General features: G+C 39.3%; 1 protein-coding gene across 3 annotated transcripts in view; it reads right to left on the minus strand.

Annotated features, from left to right (window-relative positions):
- LOC148040551 (uncharacterized) overlaps positions 1-20,500 on the minus strand; it is a 31,512-nt gene extending 11,012 nt beyond the window's left edge. The window contains exons 1-2 of one of the 3 annotated variants that reach the window (XM_087700782.1): positions 20,342-20,500; positions 19,440-19,562 (exon numbers count right to left, since the gene is read on the minus strand). In XM_087700782.1, coding sequence (XP_087556908.1) covers positions 19,440-19,528 — 89 coding nt within the window. In that variant the 5' untranslated portion in view covers positions 19,529-19,562; positions 20,342-20,500. The other 2 variants (XM_087700785.1, XM_087700784.1) reach the window with 2 other exon arrangements.
- Between the last annotated feature and the right edge of the window lie 3,175 nt (positions 20,501-23,675).

The raw sequence follows: 23,675 nt of genomic DNA on the forward strand, positions 1-23,675 counted from the left end.
ACCATCTGCTGTCCAGCCATCACCGACTGCAAACCATCACTATCCAAGCCACCTATCTTCAGCCATCACCTTGTTGTTTGGACATTTCCATCTACTGCGTCATCATAGCACCTGATCAAGCTGCATTTACAACATCTAGTGCTAGGCAACAGGCTGCTACCATCTCTCCCACCAAGCGTTTGCTATAGTACCTGCGTTTTTGCTGTCCAACATGCTATCTACATCAACAAATACCTCTCCTATTGTCGCCTAATAGTTCTTTGCCTCAAATGATCAATTTTCAGCCTTCCTTTGGTGGTTCACTGTTGTGTTTACCCGACTTCAGCCTCAAACTATTGTGTTTTGGTGATCAACCTGCTGCCCTTCATTATTCAGCACTCCCTTATCTCTAACTAGTAGTTACTGCACTTGGGATGTGTCTCTAGTGGACATCACTCTCTGGCATTGCATTGCTCTGCCCTTGGGCATTCTATACACTCTTACATTCATTTACAACATTCATTCACTTTAGAGTTTCTTCTCTTTGAGTTTGTCTCTATGTTTGAGTTTTGCATTTTGCGTTTTGCATTTAAGGCTTGAGTTTTGCTTGTCTCTATCCGATTCTTTGTGTTTCAATCTTGCTTATACATGTGTTTCCTCAATGCAAACCCTAGCATATATTCACATTGGTATCAAAGTCGGTGCTCTTCTAAAGAGTATCCTGCAGTGATTGTGAAGGCTAGTTTTTGTGTGAGACTCACATGTGACTCAAGTCTGACTCATAATGTCTCGGGCACCTTCTTCTAGGGATCCTATGACACCCTATTAGGGTTCTCCATCATTGGAGGCTCTGAGAAAGTATTATGGTCTCAAGGAGAAGATAGACACACCTTCACCTTTACCATCTTCTTCTTCCCATTTTGGTCATCTTACAAATGAAGAGTTTGAGGAGTACTTGCACACCACGTACAGTTCGGTTTACACTCCAACAAATGCTACTACTCCATCTAGACCAATTGGTGAGACTAGCCACCTCTCTGATCTTGGAGGAACCATGACATTTGGCACATCTAGCGATCCATCTCCTTCATCTCAACTAAACCTTATGTCAAGTTTGTATAACCCTTTTGAGTCATATGAGCCTAAACCCTCTCTTGTTTCTTCTCTTGTTGAGCACGATCGAGACGATTTTCAATATGTTTTAACTTTAATAGAGGAGGCTCTCAAAGCAAATTCCCTTCATCAAGTATATCTCTATCATCTATTTCATTTAAGCAAGTAAACCACACTTCTCAACTCCCTCCTGTCCCACCACTATGTTCTCCATATTCTGATCTACTCACATCATTCCAAAATCTTGGATTACATTCCACTTCTGCTCAAAGCACACTTGGGGTTAGATTCTCCTTCTCTGCTCTCTTTCTACATCCCACCATCTACCTACCCTCCATTCACTCCACCTCTTGCTGCATTGTTAGGGGGGAATACACCCTTTAACACTATACCTTCCACATACCTCCACTTTACCACATCCTTACACTGTGAGACGACTATGATGGACATCCCTCTCACTACCCCCAAACACTCACAACCCCCCACACGACCTTTCAAATGCAAGGATATCCATCCTCTACTTATGGACTATCATCACACATCATTTGGATCACACCTACACAAGGATTTCCAACCTCTACTCCCTGTGTCCCTATCCCTTCACCTCAATCTCCACAAGCGGTTACCATACCCATACCCAATCTACCCTTGCCCACATTTGGATCCGCTATGCACACTTCTCGTATGTATGGTGGGCACTCTGGGATTCCTTCCCCAAGTGTACTCCACTCCCCCACCCTATTCCCGCTATTCACCCTACCCCCATTACACACCTCCATCTCCTAGCACTACCACTCCTGTTGCAACAGCCAAGAACCTTCATAAATAAGACATGTTTTAACGTGTTGAATTTCACCGCTTAGTCGAACTTCATGCAACAAGTGCTTGAATCTTAGGGACTTTGGGACATAATCGTTGGTACTGAGGACTCTCAATTTGCTCACCCTGAACACATCCATCAATGGAGAGCCCACAATGCCACAACCAATGTTGAGATAATGCAATGGTTACTTCTTGAATTCCACTCAATTAGAGTATTTTTCCCTTGCATCTAAGCGTCGGAGTCATCTCAACTATGTGACTCAAGATCGCACTCAACATATCAATCTCGATTTTGAGCTTCAGGAGTTTTCCATTAAGGAAGGGGATGATCTGAAAGTCAAGTTGACCAAATATCAGAGGTTACTCACAATGTTTGCCACTATTGGCTACCTAAAGTCAGACAACATTTAGGTAACATTCTTCTTGAACAAGTTTTCCAACAAATACTTCAATTTTATCCAACAAATTATCTCACTACCTAGATTGCCAACCTTCTACAAGTTTTGAGTGTCAAATCTTACATTATGCGAGGCTGCACAATCAAGTCCACAAGGAAGCCCTCCACATACATCCATTCAAAAGGGCAAGGATTGATTGTCTCTTCCTTGGAAGGAAAAACCATCAGTGGCAAGAACTCACAAGATATGAAGGCAAGCCCAAACAAGGGTAACACCAATTTTTCTAACAGAACCAAAGAAACACAAGCCTTTTGGCAAATACCTGAGACAAATAGGTTTTGCACACATTGTCGAAGGTCGGGCCATGTGGACAAGGAGTGTTGTACCAAGCCCCACAATCTTCCTCTTAGAAAATCACCATAGACTACTACAACTGCCTCCACTCTGACTGGCGAATCTAGTGAGGCTACGCCTCCCGCTATTGCACCATTTGTTAGTAGACTAGTTAGTTCATGATTGAGCTTGTATATGTGGTACAGCAGGCTTAGTCAGTTCATGGTTGAGTTTGTACATGTGGTACAACAAGATGGACACAGAGACATTTTAGGCATTTTATTTGCCAACATTTATTGTGTTTTGACATTATTTGCAGCTAGTCGACCAGCATTTAACGGCCAGCATTTAATGCTCGCCGACTAGTCGTCTTTTTGACATTTATTTGGCCTATATATATTCTCAGGCTCCCTCCTCCACATTCATTCATCACCTGACAGTTCTTAGAGAGAGGGAGCATGTGCCAGTGTCTCCACAGCCGGTGACTCACATTGCTTCTGTAGTGACTCATGTCTTGGTATATGGATTCCATTGTCCGAGCATACATCTAAGTTCCCGTTTGTATTGTGTTCTTTCTTTCCCTTTCTCTTTTGTCTTGTGTTTCAACATTTTATTACAGCTTATGTTTACACTTCCATTGCTGCACCACTTCTGACATGGTATCAAATTTCAGGATTTGTATACTTGCTGTGTTTTCTTGCTGATTTTAGAACTGTTTTTACCCTTGCTGATCAAGCGGCTGCTGCTCCAACCAAGCGACCTGTTTTACTTGCGTTTTTTGCTGATGTCAACATCCATACAGCTTGCGTGTCCATCTTTGCCTACATTTTGGTGCCTCTACATCTCCTCGTGGCTGGGAACTTGCATTATCAAACCGTTTTTGCTGTTTTTGGCAGTTTTTGACTGATTTTGACTTTTTTCTCTTCTTTTGGACAGATTTTGAACTATACTGTATGTGAACTCTTGTTTTTTGCAATCTATGCTCGTGCTTTGGCCATGTTCCCTCTCCAAATACCTTATTTTCTCTACTTCTTTTCTAAATCCTCTACAAATGGCTCTTCCATGCACATCCACTGACCATACACTACATGGAGATTCTTGTGAGGCTTTTGCAGCTTCAAAGAGCGGTTCGAAAATGAAAAAGTCGAAGGCCCAATGTTACCACTATGGCAAGAAGGGTCATATAAGAAAGGACTGCAAAGAGTTAGCGACTTCCAAGAAGAAAAAGGAACAAAAGATGAAGCGGAATGTGGACTCCTCCAACGAGTCATCATCTACCTCAGATTCCGACTCAGCTTCTCCGACCAAGGCGAAGTTCAAGGCATGGAAGGGATCCTCTTCTTTGGATCGTGGAAAGGGCTTGGTGGCCCCTTCCTCGACTGCTTTCTAGTGGTGGTGATGAGGTCATCATTCACAACTCTCCAATGCCAGAGAGGGAGTGTAAGAAGGTGGTGAGATGGGGCAGTTCTGCCTCATCTATATTTCTATATAGATGCACAAGATCCAGCAAGGGACGTCCCTGGCACATTGACCGACGTCTAGCAGGTTCAAATCCTGGAGCTAGGATTGACATCCAGGTTCATGATGGGCTGGTTACGTGACAAAGAGCGGGTGGCTTTTGTCTGGAGCTCACATGGGGGGACACTTTGGCGGTCTGACCAAAGAAGAGGAATTCATGGTTATTTCTACGCTGCGGCATTGATGGCAAGATGGTCACGTATACTACATCAAGAGCATTGTTGACAAACCTTGATAGCTGCTATAACCTTCTCTATCTTCACGAGCTTGTACGATCGACATCAATATCAAATTCTCTCCGAGGCACCTTGGTGGTAAGTTGCACACCCACTACTTGGGTATCTGTGGTTCTACTATGATGGACATTGTTATATGTACTATGATGCGACATTATCATTGTATATGTATTGTATCAGATCACCCATGATCTGAGAGAGGGTGTTAGCAAATTAGTCATTTCATGGTTGAGTCTATACATGTGGTACAATAGGCTTAATCAGTTCATGGTTGATTCTATACATGTGGTACATCAAGTATTTTAGGCATTTTATTTGCCAACATTTATTGTGTTTTGACATTATTTGTAGCCAATCGACTAACATTTAATATTGGCCGACCAATCATATTTTTGATATTTATTTGGCCTATATATTCTCAAGCTTCCTCCTCCACATTCATTCATCACCTGACAGTTCTTGGAGAGAGGGAGCATGTGCCAATGCCTCCACGACCGATGACTCACATGGCTTTTGTACTGACTCATATCTTGGTATATGGATTCCATTTCCGAAGCATACATCTAAGTTCTCATCTATATTGTGTTCTTTTTTTCCCTTTATCTTTTGTCATGTGTTTCAACAATTTATTACAGCTTATGTTTACGCTTCCATTGCTGCACTACTTCTGACACCATCTGCTCCATCTGCCCCAGTAACTACTAGATATGTGACTTACCAACCTATCTCCTTCACTGCTACTAAAGGATTAATTAATTGACCTACTAGTGGCTCACCTATTCCACTTTACGCATCCGGGTGGTGTTCCTACCCTTCTGTGTTTTCTACTGGTTTTCGCACTTGTCTTCTACATTGACTCCTCTCCCCATTGTACCTTTTCATATCAATTGCATGATTTCATATTTCTACGGGGACGCTTGGGCAAGTGAATGATTTTCCCACAAGGGACACTGTCCAAGTAACACCTACTGCGTAAGCAATCTTTAGCATGTAGCACACTACACATCAAATTGTGCAGAGCACCACTAGATGGATCCTAAGTTGTTTCCATTGACAGATTACACCACCATCCTTCTTCACGTGATACTTCTTCACCTTTTCCTCGTCACTGACATCCTTGAGTGGTTGGTTATGCTTGTACTGTTTTGTGATGTGTGGGATGTAGCATCCCTACTTCCGTCTTCTAGGTCACTGTTACTTAACCGATCGCCTCTCCTAAAATTAACTTTCCAAAAAAAAAAACAAAAAAACCAAAAAAAGTTTCGCCCTACTCTTTGGATGTCTCCATTTGCTACATTATTATAGCACATGATCAGCTTGTGTTTTCAACATCTAATACCAAGTGACAAGCTGCTACCATCTCTTCCACCGGACAACTACTGTAGTACCTACGTTTTTGCTGTCCAAAATGCCGTCTACATCAGCAAACCCCTCTCCTATTATCACTTGATAGTTCTATGCCTCAAGGTGATCAATTTTCAGCCTTCGTTTGGTGGTTCACTACTACATTTACCAAATTTCAACCTCTGACTATATATTTTGGTGACCAGCCTACTACTCATTATTCACACTCTCTCATCTCCAACTAGTAGTTACTGCACTTGGGATCCATCTCTAGTGGACGGCAGTCTCTGACATTGTATTGCTCTACCCTTGGGCATTTTTGTACACTCTTACATTCATCTATAGCATACATTCACTTTAGAGTTTCTTCTCTCTATGTTTGTCACTGTGTTTGAGTTTTGAGTTTTTGCGTTTTGTGTTTAGAGTTTGAATTTTGCTCTCTATCTGGGTGTTTGTGTTTCAATCTTGGTTGTACATATTGTGTTTTCGCAGTGCAAACCCTAGCATATCTTCACACATGCATCCTATCAAAATGCGACTGAGCTCATTAATGACAATTTACATCACGATCTGTAAAAGACTCTTATTGAACTTACATATTACAACCAAACATCATAGAATTACATAGTGTATCACACCATCCACTTGCAGAACAACTACTGTATGCATGCTAAAAACTAATCTCACTTTGGGAAACTTCTATCAATCATCACAAGGAATTGTTAAAATTTTTATGACTTGCCATACTTGTGTTCTGTGATACATCATCCAAGCATCCTCCTCTAAATATAAGGAATGAATAAACTTGTCTAGAGATTACAAATAAAATGATCAGCCTAGTCAACAAAACAATTTGGCATGTTCCACTTATCTAAATGATTGAACATACAACAAGTTAGTAGTCGATTAGATAATAAATTCAACTAATTGTAGGTTAGTGTGTCACTAGCACATTCTCACGTATGTGCTACGAGTAGTTACTGCTCTAGGCATTGAGACCATTGCATTGATAGTGAATTATTTGACATTGCGCATGCAATGGACAAGTGGATGGACTTTGTGGTACAAGGACAAGGCAAAAGGAACAAGATTAAATGTGAAATTTTCATGAAAAGTTTGGACCTTAGAATTAAGCTACATTAAAACTTTCACCCAATGAGTAGCTTTTAAATGTCAAGCAACCCCCTTGTAATTTAAGGGGATTCTATAGAGAAGAGTTCATTTAGAAAGGCATATATTGCAATTTGTGGCTCTCCCTGTTACCTCTTGGCAGCCCGCACCCAGTTTCTTAGCATTCTTCTTCAGTTTGCTACTGTTTTTCTCTCTTACAGCCATGAAGAATGCAAGAGCAGCATATGCAATGGGAGGTCAAAAGTAGCGGTTCTTCTCATTTTGGCATGGTGAATCAAAAAGGGAGCTCTATTATTCCATAGCCAGCTGGTATTGCTGCTGATTTTATTCAAAAACTTATCAAAACAGGCTATTACAGCAGTATGGCTGAGATACTCTCTCTTCTCTGAAATCTCCAGCCTTGTACTATTTCTAGACCCAATCTGTCATGAATAAAGTGATTTTCTCAGAGTTTATCATGAGAAAACCCTCTGTTCATGTACGGAGCAATGTGGGATTGCATGGGGACTGTGAACTGCAGGTTTATTTGGAAGATTGCTTCATAAATTTTAGCTTAAATCTGGCTGCGTTTTCCGGGGTTTGGACAAATGGATGTCTGAACAGTCCAAAGTTGGTTTGAGTCCAACCATGAAGTTGACAGAGTCCTGGAGCACTAGGAAGTCACAAGGTTGACTATAGTCCATCAACAAGGATGATAGGGTCCTTGGGCATCTACAAATCAGTTGCTTTGTGTGAAACTGCTAGAAAAACAACCTAAGAAATTCCTTGAGAGAAATTCTTTATTATAGCCCTTTTGTGCAGTGTGCATGTATTGATGTCAGTGGACAGCTTAGATGGCAGCAAATCAGCATGTGGCTGCTGTATAAACAGTGCAGCAGTGTGGATTGGCTGCTGTGAATAGTTATTAGTCAATTGCTAGATTCCACCTATCTCTCAGCTGTTTCATCACTAAAAACATATTTGGGCACGTCACAAGAAATTCATGGGAAGATTAGGGAAACGCAAGGCAAGATATAACAAAATGCATATAGCAAGAGTCAAAGCAATTGCCCTTTGGTCTCGAGGATGAATTGAACCTTGATTTGTTGAAGCAGCACTGCAGGTCCAAATTTACTGAGTTTGACAATGAATTGGGTATGTATGCAAAGGTCAAGGCAAAGCATTCGGATTGATGCATGAACTGGGTTGAGGCCCCGTATAGCAAATCAAATTAGTTTGGGACTTAGAGTTGCATGTACGAAATATTGCTTGGACTTTGGAATGCACAACAATGTGGGGACAAGTTTGCACCTCCAATGTTGTAATTCCAGGCCAATTGGACTAAGAAAAACATGTATGGATATGTATTGCACTTGTTGGAGTGAATGATCAGGTTTGTCACACATTTGGCCTAGGTAGGTGAAAGCTATTGGAGCTCAGCTGGATGCAACAGAAGTTCGAGGAGTAAGCGTGAGTGTGACGGCTGGTAAGAGAGTCAGAGAGAGAGCAGAGTGAAAGTACAATGCGACATAAGGTGTACCAACAATGTGTGTTGGTACACAAAGAATAAAATGTATTTTTACTTAAGGCATGTAAGAGAGCATTCACATGTACAGCTAAATAATGTGCGTGTACTTTACACGAAGGTCAAACGAGCCTTTATCCCAACAACCTCCCACTTAAAGGTTCGAAGTGAACCTCTAACCAACACCCACTAGTCGTATGCAATGCTCATGCTGAGCTTTGCTTAGATTTTTAGTGAGAACATCTGTAGGGTTGTCCTGTGTTTTGATCTTGGTCAATGTGATTTGACCATCTTCCAGAATCCGTTTGATAAAGTGATATCGCACATCTAAATGCTTTGTGCATGAATGATACATGGCATTCTTAGCCAGATCCACAGCACTCTGGCTATCACATCCCAAAACTACAGTACTCATAGTCATGCCGAGATCCTCTGCAAGTCTGCTCGACCATATAGCTTCCTTAGAAGAAGCTTCAGTAGCTTATATGTATTCAGCTTCAGTGGTACTCAGTGCGACGATGTTCTGCAATCTGGAACACCAAGAAACAACCCCACCAGCAACTGTAAAGACATATCCACTAGTGGACCTATGAGTGTCCAAGTCACCTGTCATGTCTGCATCATAATAACCCTGCAAACTAAGTGCACCCTGCCCATAGCAAATACACTTTCTTTGTGTACCCTTGAGGTATCTAAGAATACACTTGATAACCTCCCAATGCATTTTCCAGGATTTGACATAAACCTACTAACAACTCCCACTACATGAGCAATGTCTGGACAAGTAACAACCATAGCATACATAAGAGAGCCACAAGCCGATGCATAAGGGACTCCCTTCATAGCATTTGCTTCCATGTCATCTTTTGGGCTGTTAGCTTTACTAAGCTTAAGATAAGAAGGTAAGGGTACCCCAAAAGGCTTAGCTTCAGCCATGTTAAATCTGTCCAATACCTTGTCAATGTACTTTTCTTGAGATAAAAACAACAATTTTTGCATTCTATCTCTGTGAATCCTCATGCCCAAAATACGCTCTGCATTCCCCAAATCTTTCATGGAGAAAGCTGATTTCAACTGATTTTTGAGAGCATCCAAGCTAGTCTTCCTTTTCCCAACTAGCAACATATCATCCGCAAATAAAACAAGTATGATGGGACTGCCATTTGTATCATTTTTCATGTACAAACAATGATCTACATGGCTGCATGTTAACTCTTGAGATGGCATAAAAGTGTCAAACCTTTTGTACCACTGCTGTGGTGCTTGCTTCAACCCATACAGGCTGCATTTTAGTTTACACACCATTTGCTCTTTTCCAAGAACTACAAAGCCGTCAAGTTGTTTCATGTAGATTTCCTCATCAATGTCACCATGCAAGAAAGCTATTTTTACATCCATTTCATACATCTCTAAGTCCAATACAATAGTGAGAGCAAAAAGCACATGTAGAGTGATCATCTTCTCAACAGGTGAGAAGACCTCTTGGAAGTCAATCCCTTCCTTTTGTGCATACCCTTTGGCAACTAGTCTTGCCTTGTACTTGGGTTTCCCATCAACTATCTTTACTTTGTACACCCATTTGTTTGGAAGTGGCTTCCTTCCCTTGGGCAATGACACAAGATCCCAAGTATCATTTGCATATAGAGATTTAATCTCTTCTTGCATAGCTAGCTCTCACTTACTACTGAATTCACATTACTTTGCATCTTTGTATGTAAGAGGCTCACCCTCATCTGTAAGCATCACGTAATGCAAAGAGGGGTCAAACTTGTGCGGTTGCCTTCTTACGCGTGTAGAGACACACGTACCCAATGATCCGCGTGTAGAGACACACGTACCCAATGATCAACATTTTCAAGAATTGGGTCTACATCTAGAGGTATATTATTTTCAACATTTATTGGCTGTTGTAAGCCATTTTCAGCATGCTGTTCATGCTGTACAACACCTTCATTTTCATTACCAACAACTGCATTTTCATAATCAGCAAGTCTATCTTGCTGTCCATGACCTCCTTGTGCTCCTATTTGCTGTCCATCATCATCATCTGGCTCAAAAATAACCGGCTGATCATCAATTTCAACCTGTGGTACAGCACCATGAGGCTCATTTTCTGAAGTAATAGGTGGCAGCAAACTCTGAAATTTCACCTTTTTCATATCTTTATTAGAGGCTAAAGTATATTTTAACAATTTTGCCTCATTAAACACAACATTACGGCTACGAATAATTTTCTTGGACCAAGGTAACCACACTCTGTAGCCAAATTCAACCTCATCACCATAGCCCATGAAAATGCCTTTAGGGATTTTAGGTCAAGTTTGTGCCTCAACTCATCTCTAACATGCACGCAAGCATCACAACCAAATATGCGTAAATGGTCATATGAGGCCGATTTGCCAAACCAAACCTCCTCAAGGATGCCATTATTTAAGGACCTGTTTGGAGAGCAGTTGCAAATGTGAACCGTAGTTTTGAGTGCCTCTCTCTAAAATTCATGAGGGAGATTAGCAATCGACAGCATGCACCGCACTCTTTCACATAAAGTCCTATTGTATCTTTTAGCCACCCCACCCCATTTTGAAGAAGGATTGTAAGGGGCTATATGCTCCCTCTTAATTCCATGCAAGTCACAAAAGGACTTGAATTCAATTGATGTGAACTCACCCCCATTATCAATTCTCAAGCATTTCAACTTTCTACCTGTTTAAGTAATTACAAATGCATGAAAAGTTTTAAAAACAGCAAACACTTCACTTTTCTTTTTCAACAGGTATACCCAAATCTTTTTGAAACAATCATCTATAAAGGAAAATATATATACAACACCACCCAACGATTTCACAAGCATACTATATACATCAAAATGCACTAAGTCCAAGACATTGGACTTACGAGAGACACCAAAGTAAAATGAATTTTTTATTTTCTTTCCAAAAAGTCGAGCATTGTCATGATTAAAAAGATCGCCCTCAACTTATCATCAAAGTCCAAATTTGCATCTTTGAGCTGATTTAAAATCCTTGTAAATGCACTCAAGTGCTCAACTGCAGGCTTTGACTCATCCAGTCGCATATTTAACAACTTGCGCATTAAATGCACCTGATTAGCAGGTGTGGTGATCTCATAGGTAGTTTTCAGCTTTTCCCATATTACATAACATGTATCTAAACCCTTAATGTCTGTCGAGATGTCATCAGTGACACCCATCTTTATGTAAGCCACAACCTTTTTATTTACTCTGGCCCAATCTGCATCAGACATTAGTGCGGATTTATCTTTTTGCTCCTCATAATTCTTTAGAAACAAAATGCCATGCATACGGTCTTTCCAAAGGTCAAAGCCATGACCATCAAGCCATTTGATTTTCATCAAACTCTTGATGTCTGAACTAGAAGAAGTTGCAGCCATTTTATCACGAACACAAGAGTAAATACCCCTGAAATGTAAAAGCACAAGTTGAGCCAGTCAACACTCTGTTGTTCTTCCTCAACCAAAAATAAGTCTCTACTGTTTGTACATGAACCAGCCACCACATGGGCAAAGAATGCAGAAATTTATCAAATTCTGCACAAACCCCCAAAAATTCAGGTTCAAAATTGCATAAATCTCAGCCAATCTGACCCAACTAAGCAACATTTTACCAATACATAAAAAACCCCAATTTTTTAGGTCTAATGTCAAGAAATTTTACTCGAACGAGCAAAATTCTAACAAATTTGACAAAGTCCCCAATTTGGTTGAGATCAACACACACAATGTTTGCAATTTTTGACACAAACGTCACTGCCAAGAAAATGGAATCAAATCTGGGAAAAGCCCCAAAATTTTGGCTCGATTTTGCACAAATCTCAGAAGACTACCCATTGTGTGTTGTGCCCCATTTTGGCTCGATTTTGCACCTGCTAACAGTTGCGTGTTGTGCCCTATATTTCTAAATTTGTATATTTTATTGCTTGTAATTAGTGCTTAATTAGGTTATTCACCACCCTTGCCAAGAAGAAAGGCTAGTTTCAATATGTATAACAAGCTATGATAGTATGTACAGCCAAAGAATCTCTCTATTTGGACAGACATGAAGTGCCGGAGACCAAGCGGCATCTCAGCCTAAATAGGTCAAAAAGAATGAAAAAAAAAATTTACAATCAAACAACATTAATTCAACAGGCTGCAATAGACCTGCCCAACCTGCCATGTAGCAAGTTCAATTGCCTACCTAACTATTGCTGCCGCCCATGCTGATCTAGCAACCCTGCCTACAACATACACTCACCTAGCACCCTTGCTTGCTACACACACTAGCATCGCAACTACCTATATTGCTCAACCTCCTCTAGATAACCACAATGCTGCCTAAAGTACCCTGCCTAAGATGATGCATGTCCTAAAAGTGCCCAATCTACTAACGAAAACTTGAACCATTGAAGTGAGTCTTATCACTAAATGCATTCTTCGTTGTAGAGATGGAGTAAAAGGAATGAGGTTTTGGGTACGTGGATAGCAAAGCATGAGAAGATGATCAACTAGGTATTACATGCAACATTGAGACACTCTTTAAGTGCACTATAGGTGGAAGACCAATGTCAAATAGATTTGCTTGATAAAAAGATCAATAGCCCATGACACATTGGTGTTTGTCAAAATGCATCACTGACTAAGTGATATAGGAAGCTTGATATATACAAGATGGATACCTTTGCATGTGAGCTCCTCTAGAGAATGGAACCTCACCACTATGCTTTTGAGTATGTGCCTCAAGGGATAGTATCCCCTAGCATGATGTGCTTAGGAATAGGTGGAGTGAGCAAAAGATACAACCTTTTGGGTATGTGCATTAAGGAATAATACCCTCTAGCATGATGTGCTTAGGAATAGGTGGAGTGAACAAAGCTACAAAAGATGGACTGATCAGTATACAAGGTGGGATGAGTGGGTTTTGAGTGTAATTAGGTGACGCAGCAAAAGCAAAGTCATCAAAATAAACATGTGTTTGAGAAGATATACTTTGTCCTTCTACCTCTAATTCACATACTAATATGGGTTTGGGTCTACATGATAACTAGACCCACCTCTTCTCTAATTCACATACTAATATGGGTTTAGGTCTCCATGGTAACTTATTAAGTTATTCCCATAGCTTGTACCTCAATAGGAGTAACAAAAGAGAAAATAGCAAAATGTAAATCATACATACCTTGCACCAAATCCAATGGAAGTATAGACATTGAAAATCCCATTGTGCCATGCAAGTGTAACCCTTTGAGCTAGGAGTTAAATTCTCGTCAACTTGTAGCTTTGCTTGAAAATCCCATTGCACCATGTGAGTGTACCCCTTTGAGCTAGGAATTGAATTCTCGTCAACTTGTAGATTTGCTTGTTGCACACCTCCTTACAAGTTGTAGACATGGTTATCAAAATGGAATGCCAAAGCTAAGGAGAAGTATTAAGAAATTAATTAAAGTCACAAGGTGGTTTGGACCTGCTTCTTCTCTTCTTTTGTGAGTCTCTAATGAGCATGACAAGACTTCATGTATTCATCACATAAGAGAGAATGTGATCTTGATGGGGGATCATCATCTCCTACAACCCTATTCGGAGATCTAAGGTATCAATCTCTCAAACTTCACAATGAGGGAAAAATCAACATCAAAGAAATAGGCTCCAAAGAAGTTTGTTATGGCAATGTTGGTAGAGACATCTCTAATACCATGTAAAGAAATGCTAGGGAAAATACCAAGAAATGCAAATTATGAAAACCCGATAAACACAAGCTAATGAATGCTCAAATAAAGATGAGTGAGAATAGAGATGATTATACAAGGGGCCTCAAACCTTGATCTCTCAAAAACACAAGTAGAAGTCAGTAGAAGTGATGTCAAAGATGTCCAAAACTTAGAGAGTGTGTCATACTCAAGATAGATCTCAAAACACAACGGAACCAATCCACCAGTGGGAGTAACAGTGGAGGGAGCCAACAAAGTCCTAGCAACACAATGCTCAAGATGATGGCAACACCAAAGGCTTTGTGGCAACAAAATGCAAGTTGCATTGCTCTGGGTATCATAATGACATGTATTTTTGAAACCTCACTTAGCATGTAAATTAATTTTTAATCACATGGTTAAGTAAATGTTACACATGTGAGGTGTAATTGAGATTAGAGTAAATTTACAAGCTCGAGACCCGAGAAAATCACGAGATGTCAAAGGCAAAAGTTGCTATAAGTTATACCGCATAGGTACTTGGTGGTATTTAGTGCCAATCGTTGGCCTAGATCATTCATTTGACTATACGTGTCAATTGGTGACACTAGAGAAGTGGCATTTAATGGTACCTAACACCAATCTTATATTTCCGATGATACATGAACGACTGTGTGTTACAAGCAATTAAAGCCTAGAGTTATCATTAGAAGTCATGCTCCTTTGTATGCATGCCACAGAGGTATTAATGCCATGGTCAAGGCAATGGAGCATTTCTTTTATTGGCCACCTTTGAGATATAATGTAAAACAATTTGTTAAGACATATACCATATGTCAAAAAGTAAAGCATGATAGACAAAAGATGTCGAGTTTGTTGTAACCCTTGCCTATTCCAGATAAGCCTTGACAAAGCATTGCAATGGACTTTATTTTTTAGCTTCCTAAGACATCTATACAGAATGATGGGATATGGACTATCATTTGCAAGTTTAGTAACAAGTCCATTTCATTTCAATGAGAAAGAAAATAAAGGCTGTATGGCACGATTGTTTTTGCAGCACATCTTTAAGTATCATGGTATACCAGAGTTGATCATTAGTGCTTGAGATCCCCAGATGACTAGTTTATTTTGGAAGGGGTTGTTTGAAAATATAAATACCATGCTGAAATTCTCATCATCCTTCCATCTATAGACAAATGGTCAATCTGAGGAAGCAAAATCCATAATGTTAGATCTTTTGAGGTGCTATGTTTCAAACCACAAGACATACTAGCAACAATATTTGCTATTGGTTGAGTTTGCTTATAACAACACAATGCATAATTCTACAGACAAAGTCTATTTGAGGTGGTTGGGGTGGCAAGAAGATACCACCTATTCTGCAAACAAACGATAAGATCTTTGAGGCTAATCGTTATGTGAAAAACTTAGATATAGCCTATGCAAAGATAAAATATGCACTTCAAAGATCGCAAGAAAAGCAAAAGAGGGTAACTGATCACCACATACGTGCTTTGTAATTTACAGAGGGTGATTTTGTATTGCTATGTTTTGAAAAGACAAGGTTGAAAAAGATAAAAGGAAGAGAGATTATATCCAAAGTTGAGTATGAGATAGTATGGGCCCTTCCAAGTGTGTTGGAGAAGATCAATAATGTGACATATCAATTGAAATTACCTCCACATTGGCGGATATACAAAGCCTTTCGTATTAGTTTATTGAGCCTTTTCACGGTGGTGTGTCAGAGGATATGTCTGCTGAAATTCAACCTGAGGTTGAGGAGGTCGATGAGATTTTGAAATCCCAATAAAATTCCGCATATAAGAAAAGAAATATCAAAGCTAAAGTTTCGAAGAGATACTTGGTGAAATTTCATAATTATTCACCAATGGATGCCAAATGGATGAAAGAGGATGACTTCACAGATCATCCTCAATTGTTGCAGCTTTACCTAGATGCCTTTCAATTAAAGCCGACTTAATCGACCTTTGTAGCGACCTCCGTCGAGTTCAACAAAGCAAAGGTTCGGAGTATTGCTTGATACTCAAGGGGAAGGTAGCACTTCCACTCCAGTTATGGACAACTCTCTATGTAATGAATCTCGAATGTATTCAACATGCATCCAAGGTACTTCGCTAACAATATGTTTGCTATGAGGTCACTACTTAGTGTACTAGTCACTATGAGATGTATGCAAATGGGTACGAATTCCAACCAAGCACTAGAACTATACTTTTGCATCAGCTCATGATCAATTTGGCATGAATTTTGCCTCAATTTTGAGATAAAAACTTTAATCAATTTCAACTCAATTTTTTATCAACTTGAAAATCATTTACTACCACTTTTGGATTAGTTTTGCATCAATTTTTGCAATGAGTTTGTGATCAATTTAAGGTCACATTTGCAACAGATTGTAATCAGTTTTCAAATCAACAAGTAATCAATTTATGATCAAATTATACTCAGTTTTCATGTGGTCAAAGATGACATAAAGACACTCGGAAATGAAAGTTACCAAGCCAATTTGATTTTTGGCCACTGATTATTTTTCAAGGCATCAAAATAATTATAAGATTAATTTTTAATACTTAAAGATCGAAAATTAATATTTAATTATAGATAATGTTAAAAAAACCATTTGAAAAGATTACCACTTGTCAAAAATGCCCATGCAAGTTTGAAAAACGTCTCTAAAAGCTAAAGAGAGATATTTTAGTGTCTTCAATTTGCAAGAGTGAGGGAGATGCTGCTAGTTTGATTTGAAGCCATTGAAGGATCTTCTAAGGCAACCAACGGCAAGAGAAGACAAATCAACAAGTGACAATATCTACAAGCTATTGAGACTGAGCAACAACAGTAAATGACTAATTTTCTTCAGTTCTTTACATATGTAGGTTGTTGAAACAAGGCAACAATAATAAATGACAGATTTTTTTCAGCTCTTTGAAAAGAAAGTTTGAATTTTCTTTCTTCTCAATATTCTCTCTCATCTCCCAACTTTTCTATAGGCTTGCTTTAAAGATTATAGCATTGAGATTATCAAAGACAAAGAAATTTCAAATTTCTCTGCTGTAAATTCTAATCTACAATAGAAATTAGAGTTTAGCAACAACCTTGAAAAGCATGACACTTAGATTTAACAATTTTGAAACTATTTTCAATCAAATTCAAATAGAAGAACCAATAAATCAATGAATTTATAGCATTTTTCATCTCCATCAAAGCAGGTGAAGGCCAATTGATTACCCGAATCAAGGAGCAAATCAAATTGAAGACTTGCTAGTCATTCTAGACAAGGAAAGTTGAAATACTGAAAGGGATTAGGAGAATCCCATTGTACATCAACTTCTTTTTCAATTAAGTTAAATAATGCCGAAAGAGGTGCCAGTTTTGAAACCAATAAGATGTCCATTGTCCAAGATTGTAAGTTACTTTGCATTTCTCAATTTTATAATAAATGTTACTATTGTAACTAAGTTGTAATTAGGAAATTACCACCCATCCACGAAAAAAAGGTTGATTTCATCAAACAAGATATCAACAAGGCAAATCAAAAAGACGGCACTATGGGTTGAAAAGTGATGACTTCAAGATCCTTTTTTATGAATAAATATTTTTGGGAATATAAGCGAGATGTATTAAAGGATCCCATTGTTATCTCACTCGCTCCAAATATTCTCCTTAAAAGCTCGCACATGTTTGACTATCCAAGCATCAAAATACAAGATCATCCAACACACAAACCTTTCAATGAAGTGGAGAGTTCTTCTTTATAGTGCTATAAATCTATCAATGTTGATCCTTGAGATTAAAAATGTATCAAAACTAAAATAATCATGAATTGGGTTAGTTCTACCGACGTCTTCCAATAACACTCATTCTTTCACTAAACTAAACCGCTATGCTAATAAGAGGCCCTTCCATTGCATATGGTTCTTCCACATTTAGACTCGTTGGGATTGAAATCCACCCAAAACTGATACGGGGTGTGAGCATTATTATCATCTCTTTTTATTCTTTCACTAAAAGAGACCACTATGCTTATTAGAAGCTCTTCCATTACTTACAATTCTTCAACATTTGGACTCGTTAGGATTGAAGCCCACCCAAAAACTATGTTAAGATATGAGCATTATTGCCATCTCCTCCTTGTGAGTCCCATAATTGTGCCAATGGGAGACATCAAGAGCACAATGTTTTAGTTGCTTATTATTTTTTTCATTCATTGTTCGAGTCTTCTAGCTGGCCAAAAACTAGGTTGGGGTATCATGTATAAGCATTATTGTCATCTCCTCCTAGTGAGTCCCATCATTGTGTCAATGGGGAACATCAAGAGCTCAATGTTTTAGTTACTTATCATTTATTTAATTCATTGTTTGGATCTTCTACCTACCCACTAATATTTAGAGAATCTCATCATCAATCTTTCAATTATACCTACAATTATCACTTTGTGTTTGTCCTTCAACTTGTGTTCTCACTTGTATTATTTTCATTTCTATCCTAACACCGAGTGTAACTATGAAAGCTCAATCTCATTTTGTTTATGTCAATGTTATGCTTTGTAACCATGCACTTTAAGAGTTTGCCTTAGTCTTCACACTCACACTAGCAACCAAATTGGTTCAAAGCCTTGGCTCTAGACTTGGATGCAATTTGGAGCCTCAACTTTTAACCATCTACTCCATGTTGAAAAACCAGTTTCAACCCATAGTAACTATTCCAAGGTTATCTATATCACAAGTCCAATCACACATCAAAACAATATCCACAATCGCATTACATTTCCCATACTATTGCTTGCATTCTTGCCCTCAACCATAAAATACAAATCATGATTGTTTGGACAGCCATCTAATTGTATCATGCAAAGAGGCTATAAAAGTGGCCGTTCCAAATTATGCATCAAAATCAATCAGCTCATACAAGGTCAAATCATGTTCTCGAGCAATTTGCTTTATCTAAGAATCGCTGAGCACTAAGGTACACGTGCATGTCACTTGATGCCTTTTGAGGGATATTACACTCCTAACTTTCATGTATAGTAGAATATGATTAGATGCCCAAAAAATCATCAAGTTTATGCTGACTTAACCCTTGCCTATGACAAGAGAAAGTTGTCATAGAACAACATTTACATTTAGAAGATGGAGAAGTGGAAGTGGTCGAGAGAGGTTGATCAAGGCTTGGAAGCCTATTGAAAAGATATTACATTTCAGTCAGCCAGCCCCATGTTAATGTCAATCAACCATTCTTCTGCACCTAAGATTGAAAGAATACTTATATTCCACTTGAGATAACATGCAGCAGATTTCCAATGGGACGAATAACATAGCCGGCAGAGTATACTAACCTCAGTGATGAATGAAAGATTATGACAATAGGTGCAGCAAAAAGAGCCGCATATATTAGTTCATCACCGATTCCTTCTATGATGGGCATAGGTATTACTTGATAGAAGCTTTACATTCAACACCTGCAAACCAAATTTATTGTACTCAAGTTTCATAGGAAAAAGAAACATTGTCCTTTGGTTTTCCAAATATGTGGCTACCTTGACTCTGCAGCAAAGTGTACATATACAATATATCTCATCTGACTGACGATGGACTTGTGATAGTTCCTGATGAATTTTGACTTCTAGCGCCCAAAAGATGTCAAAGAATCCATGTGCAGCACATTGGTGCAATAGTTCATAGAACATTGTCAAACTAGTGCCGGCCCGTGACTACTTCCTGATGCATGTTTCACGTATAAAGCTCAAGCAATGTTGGCAAATGTAAGACTATCTCCACATGTGCAGAACTATGCCATCGTCTAATTAATAGCGAACCTATGACTGGTTCCTGATGCATTTTTTATATCCAAAGCTTAAACATGTTGGGAATGCAAGAATATTTCCACCCTACAAAATCCATGTGCAGGATCATGTATACAATACATCTCACTAATGGTGGACCTGCGACTAAGCCCTAACATATTCCGATTTTCTAAGCTCCAAAAAATGTTGGAAATGCACAGCACCATGACGGTACAATTCAATCATTGGAAGTATGCAGCTAAAATACACGTATTCATGCGCTTCTGCCATAGCAATCCTGCGGGCATGGCAAGGCCTGTGATGCGCATCAATCCGCGGATCCAATATAGAAGTATATCTGATGGCGATGCTTCGTGAATTATGGACGGTGCCAAACAACAGCTCGTCCGGATCGGGATCTGAAAATAAAGGAACAAATACGAGGAAGAACTCGCCTGGCTATGGCGAGAGGAATCTCGTTGGACTACTCGGACGCAGGTAGGACTGCTTTTCCAACGGGAGCGCTTATGGCGGGGAAGACAACAAGGAGAGAGAGAGAGAGAGAGAGAGAGAGAGAAGAAAAAAGAGAGAGAGAGGAACCGACACCGGGCGGGACCCTGGGAGAAAATTTTTAGAACTGCTACTACACGCTTAGAGGGGTTTTGGCCCGTGGCGCAGTTAAGACATCATTGGGGCTGCCTTCGGGGTCGGTGGCCCCGCGCGCGGCAATTTGATAGTTTGGGCTGCACATGCCTGAGTCTTTGAACTTATGCGAGTAAAACCGGGAGTGAAAGCACCAGTGCCACCCCTAGTTTCATTGGGCTATTGACCACCTATGCCAACAAGGGTTTTTGAGGTGAGATAGAGCCATATAAAAAAACAGAGAAGGTTAATAAGGACAAAGAACATGATTTCTACCAATCAACGATTGCCAAGTCTTTGGATTTCAACAAGTTCATCGACTATACCTTTTTTAGAGGGTACTCCATGGGCTCCCTAAATTTTTGAGTCAACATTAAGAGTGATCAATACTTATGCAAGTAAAATTTACTTGGACATGGCTTTGCTCTTAAAGTTCGTTGCACATCAACCGTCAACGTTAACTTGTACTTGAACTACTTCAAGACTAAGCCTCATCGATATATTACCCTCCAAAAATGAGGGTACTTCTTCAAGTATCCAAAATTAAGATAACCTAGCATGCTAACATTCATTCCTTTTCACATTTTCTCTCCTTCTCGATGTTCCTTCTCCTCTCTCTCTCTCTCTCTCTCTCTCTCTCTCTCTCTCTCTCTCTCTCTCTCTCTCTCTCTCTCTCTCTCTCTCTCTCTCTCTCTCTCTCTCTCTCTCTCTCTCTCTCTCTCTCGTGTATGTCACAACGCATTAGCTCTTCAAAAGAACTCTTCAATATGCACGAGGATTGTTCACCTCACCCTCAAAGATTCATACATAGAAGTCAAGGGACTTGTGCATGGCTTGGGCTTAAGTGTTCACACCATGGAACAATGTGGTGAGCCACACAAATTACTAAAGTGTCATCCCTCTCCACACCCAAAATAGGTCTAATTGACACCCAATGATCACGTTTTACTACCTACCAACAATGATCTTGTGACCATATCAAAAAGAATATTTGCTTTCATCATGTGTAGATAATGGCTTCATTCACATCTCCTCTCTTCTATCTATATGTGTGGTATCCTCTATGCATCGCAATTTGCAGAGGACTCCTTGTCTAATCAATAGACCATTGCACTTCTTACATCCTCTCCGTGTCGTCGAGCATTTGCTCCTTGTCTAATCAATATACCATTGTAATTCCTTACAACAAGGTGATAAAACTCTAGACTTCGATTGAACATTCAAACAACATGCACATTGGGTTCCTTTGCATGACACCTAATAGGCAGTGGTCACCGACTTCACCGCACCACCTTCTCCCCGTGTCCCCCCCACCCACCTCTCTCTCTCTCTCTCTCTCTCTCTCTCTCTCTCTCTCTCTCTCTCTCTCTCTCTCTCTCTCTCTCTCTCTCTCTCTCTCTCTCTCTCTCTCTCTCTCTCTCTCTCTCTCTCTCTCTCTCTCTCTCTCTCTCTCTCTCTCTCTCTCTCTCTCTCATTGTCGAGTTCTTGTATAGTTGAGTTCTTGATTACTTTGTTGCCTTAATAACATGGCAATAGTCAACATATGCTCAAATCTACATATATGAATGATATGATGTATGCATGGAATATTCTCCCAAGGTGCATGAATACTTCCTATGTATTCTAATTGTTTTGGTGGACCGTTATTTTTCGCTTTGATTATGTTGATAGATCACATCATTAAGTACCTCATATTTCTTTTTGGTGAGCTCCATAGCTTGCATTGATTTTTGAAAGGAGTAAGTATTTGGTGGCTTGTGCCTTGTCTCAAGGTGTTGGCATGTAGCTTGTCTCAAGATGGAGTAGCTACTATAAAGGCAACTTCATCAATCACTCTTCTCCCCTAACATTTGTGTAGTTTGAAGCACATGCACCTCTCCATTTCCATTTTCTCTTGAATGCATATTTGACATTTGAAAAGTAGAAGTCGAAATCTCTCTTCCACATATTCCATTCAATATGTAGAAATCAAGCATGCAAACTATATGTGATCATTCATCTTACTTCAAGAAATTTTAATCGAAGCATACAATTAATCCATTCACACATTAGGCATGCATTTGAAATAGGTGTAAAACTTACATGCACCTTTTACAAGTGACACATATGTCCTTTCTTATCATGCTTATCATGCATACACTCCATTAAATTTTAGGATTGTCTTTGTTGTATTCATTTAGGTCTCCAACTAATGCTTTCATGTTCATTTCTCAAGATAAGCTCTCTCTCCTTTTGTAAGTTGCTTCTCTTTTTTCAACAATTGCAAGCTATGCAAAGCTACATCTCTTTAGGACTCCAAATTAAATTTCATGTAGTGTCTCTCTACCAATACCAACTATTCTTGATATGTGTTACATTTTCTCAATGTTTGGAGCTTATGTTTAGGATTTCCTTATGTCTACATTGTCCTTCAATTATTCTTAAAATAACCTTTAGACTCTTGTAGAGTGAATTGTGATTTCTAAAAGTGTGGGCACAAAGAGAGAGAGAGAGAGAGAGAGAGAGAGAGAGAGAGAGAGAGAGAGAGAGAGAGAGAGAGAGAGAGAGAGAGAGAGAGAGAGAGAGAGAGAGAGAGCAACAAGCAAGGGTAACATGTAGCACCCCCAAAGGTTTTGCAAGGGGTGCAAGAGGTAGACAAATGGCACCCCCTACAAAACTTTTTGTTACTAATAAAGGAAGATTGCTTAGGAATAAGCATAAAATAAAGATAGTCCTACATAGATGCAACCTAAAAATAAATAGAATATATTAAATCCCAATCGACATTACTTATAAAAAATAAAGAAAACATAAATGAAGAATAGCCCAAGTAAAACAAAAACATAAAGATAATCACAAATATTAATGATGACCACTTGAAAGTAACCCTAAACATTAAGATGACCCTAAAGAGATGTAACTTGAAAACCTATAGGCAACACTGAATCTTATACAATTAATTGGTAAGATGTGCCTTTTTATTGGATCACATGCATGGAATTGAAGATTGATTGAGGAGGGGGAGAAAGATAGAGAAAAGCAGGAAAGGGGGATTTTCCTAGCCATGCGATGTTGAGACAAGTAGTTGCGGTAGAGGGAAAGGGTGTTGAGGGAGGTTGAGCTCTAGTGAGATGGGACTTCAGTGGTTGGTGTAGCAAAGGCCTAGGT

This window comes from Lygodium microphyllum, chromosome 2 (assembly GCF_053477565.2).
Source record: "Lygodium microphyllum isolate KBCC chromosome 2, Lygodium_microphyllum_v1.1.10, whole genome shotgun sequence".
Lineage (NCBI taxonomy): Eukaryota > Viridiplantae > Streptophyta > Polypodiopsida > Schizaeales > Lygodiaceae > Lygodium > Lygodium microphyllum.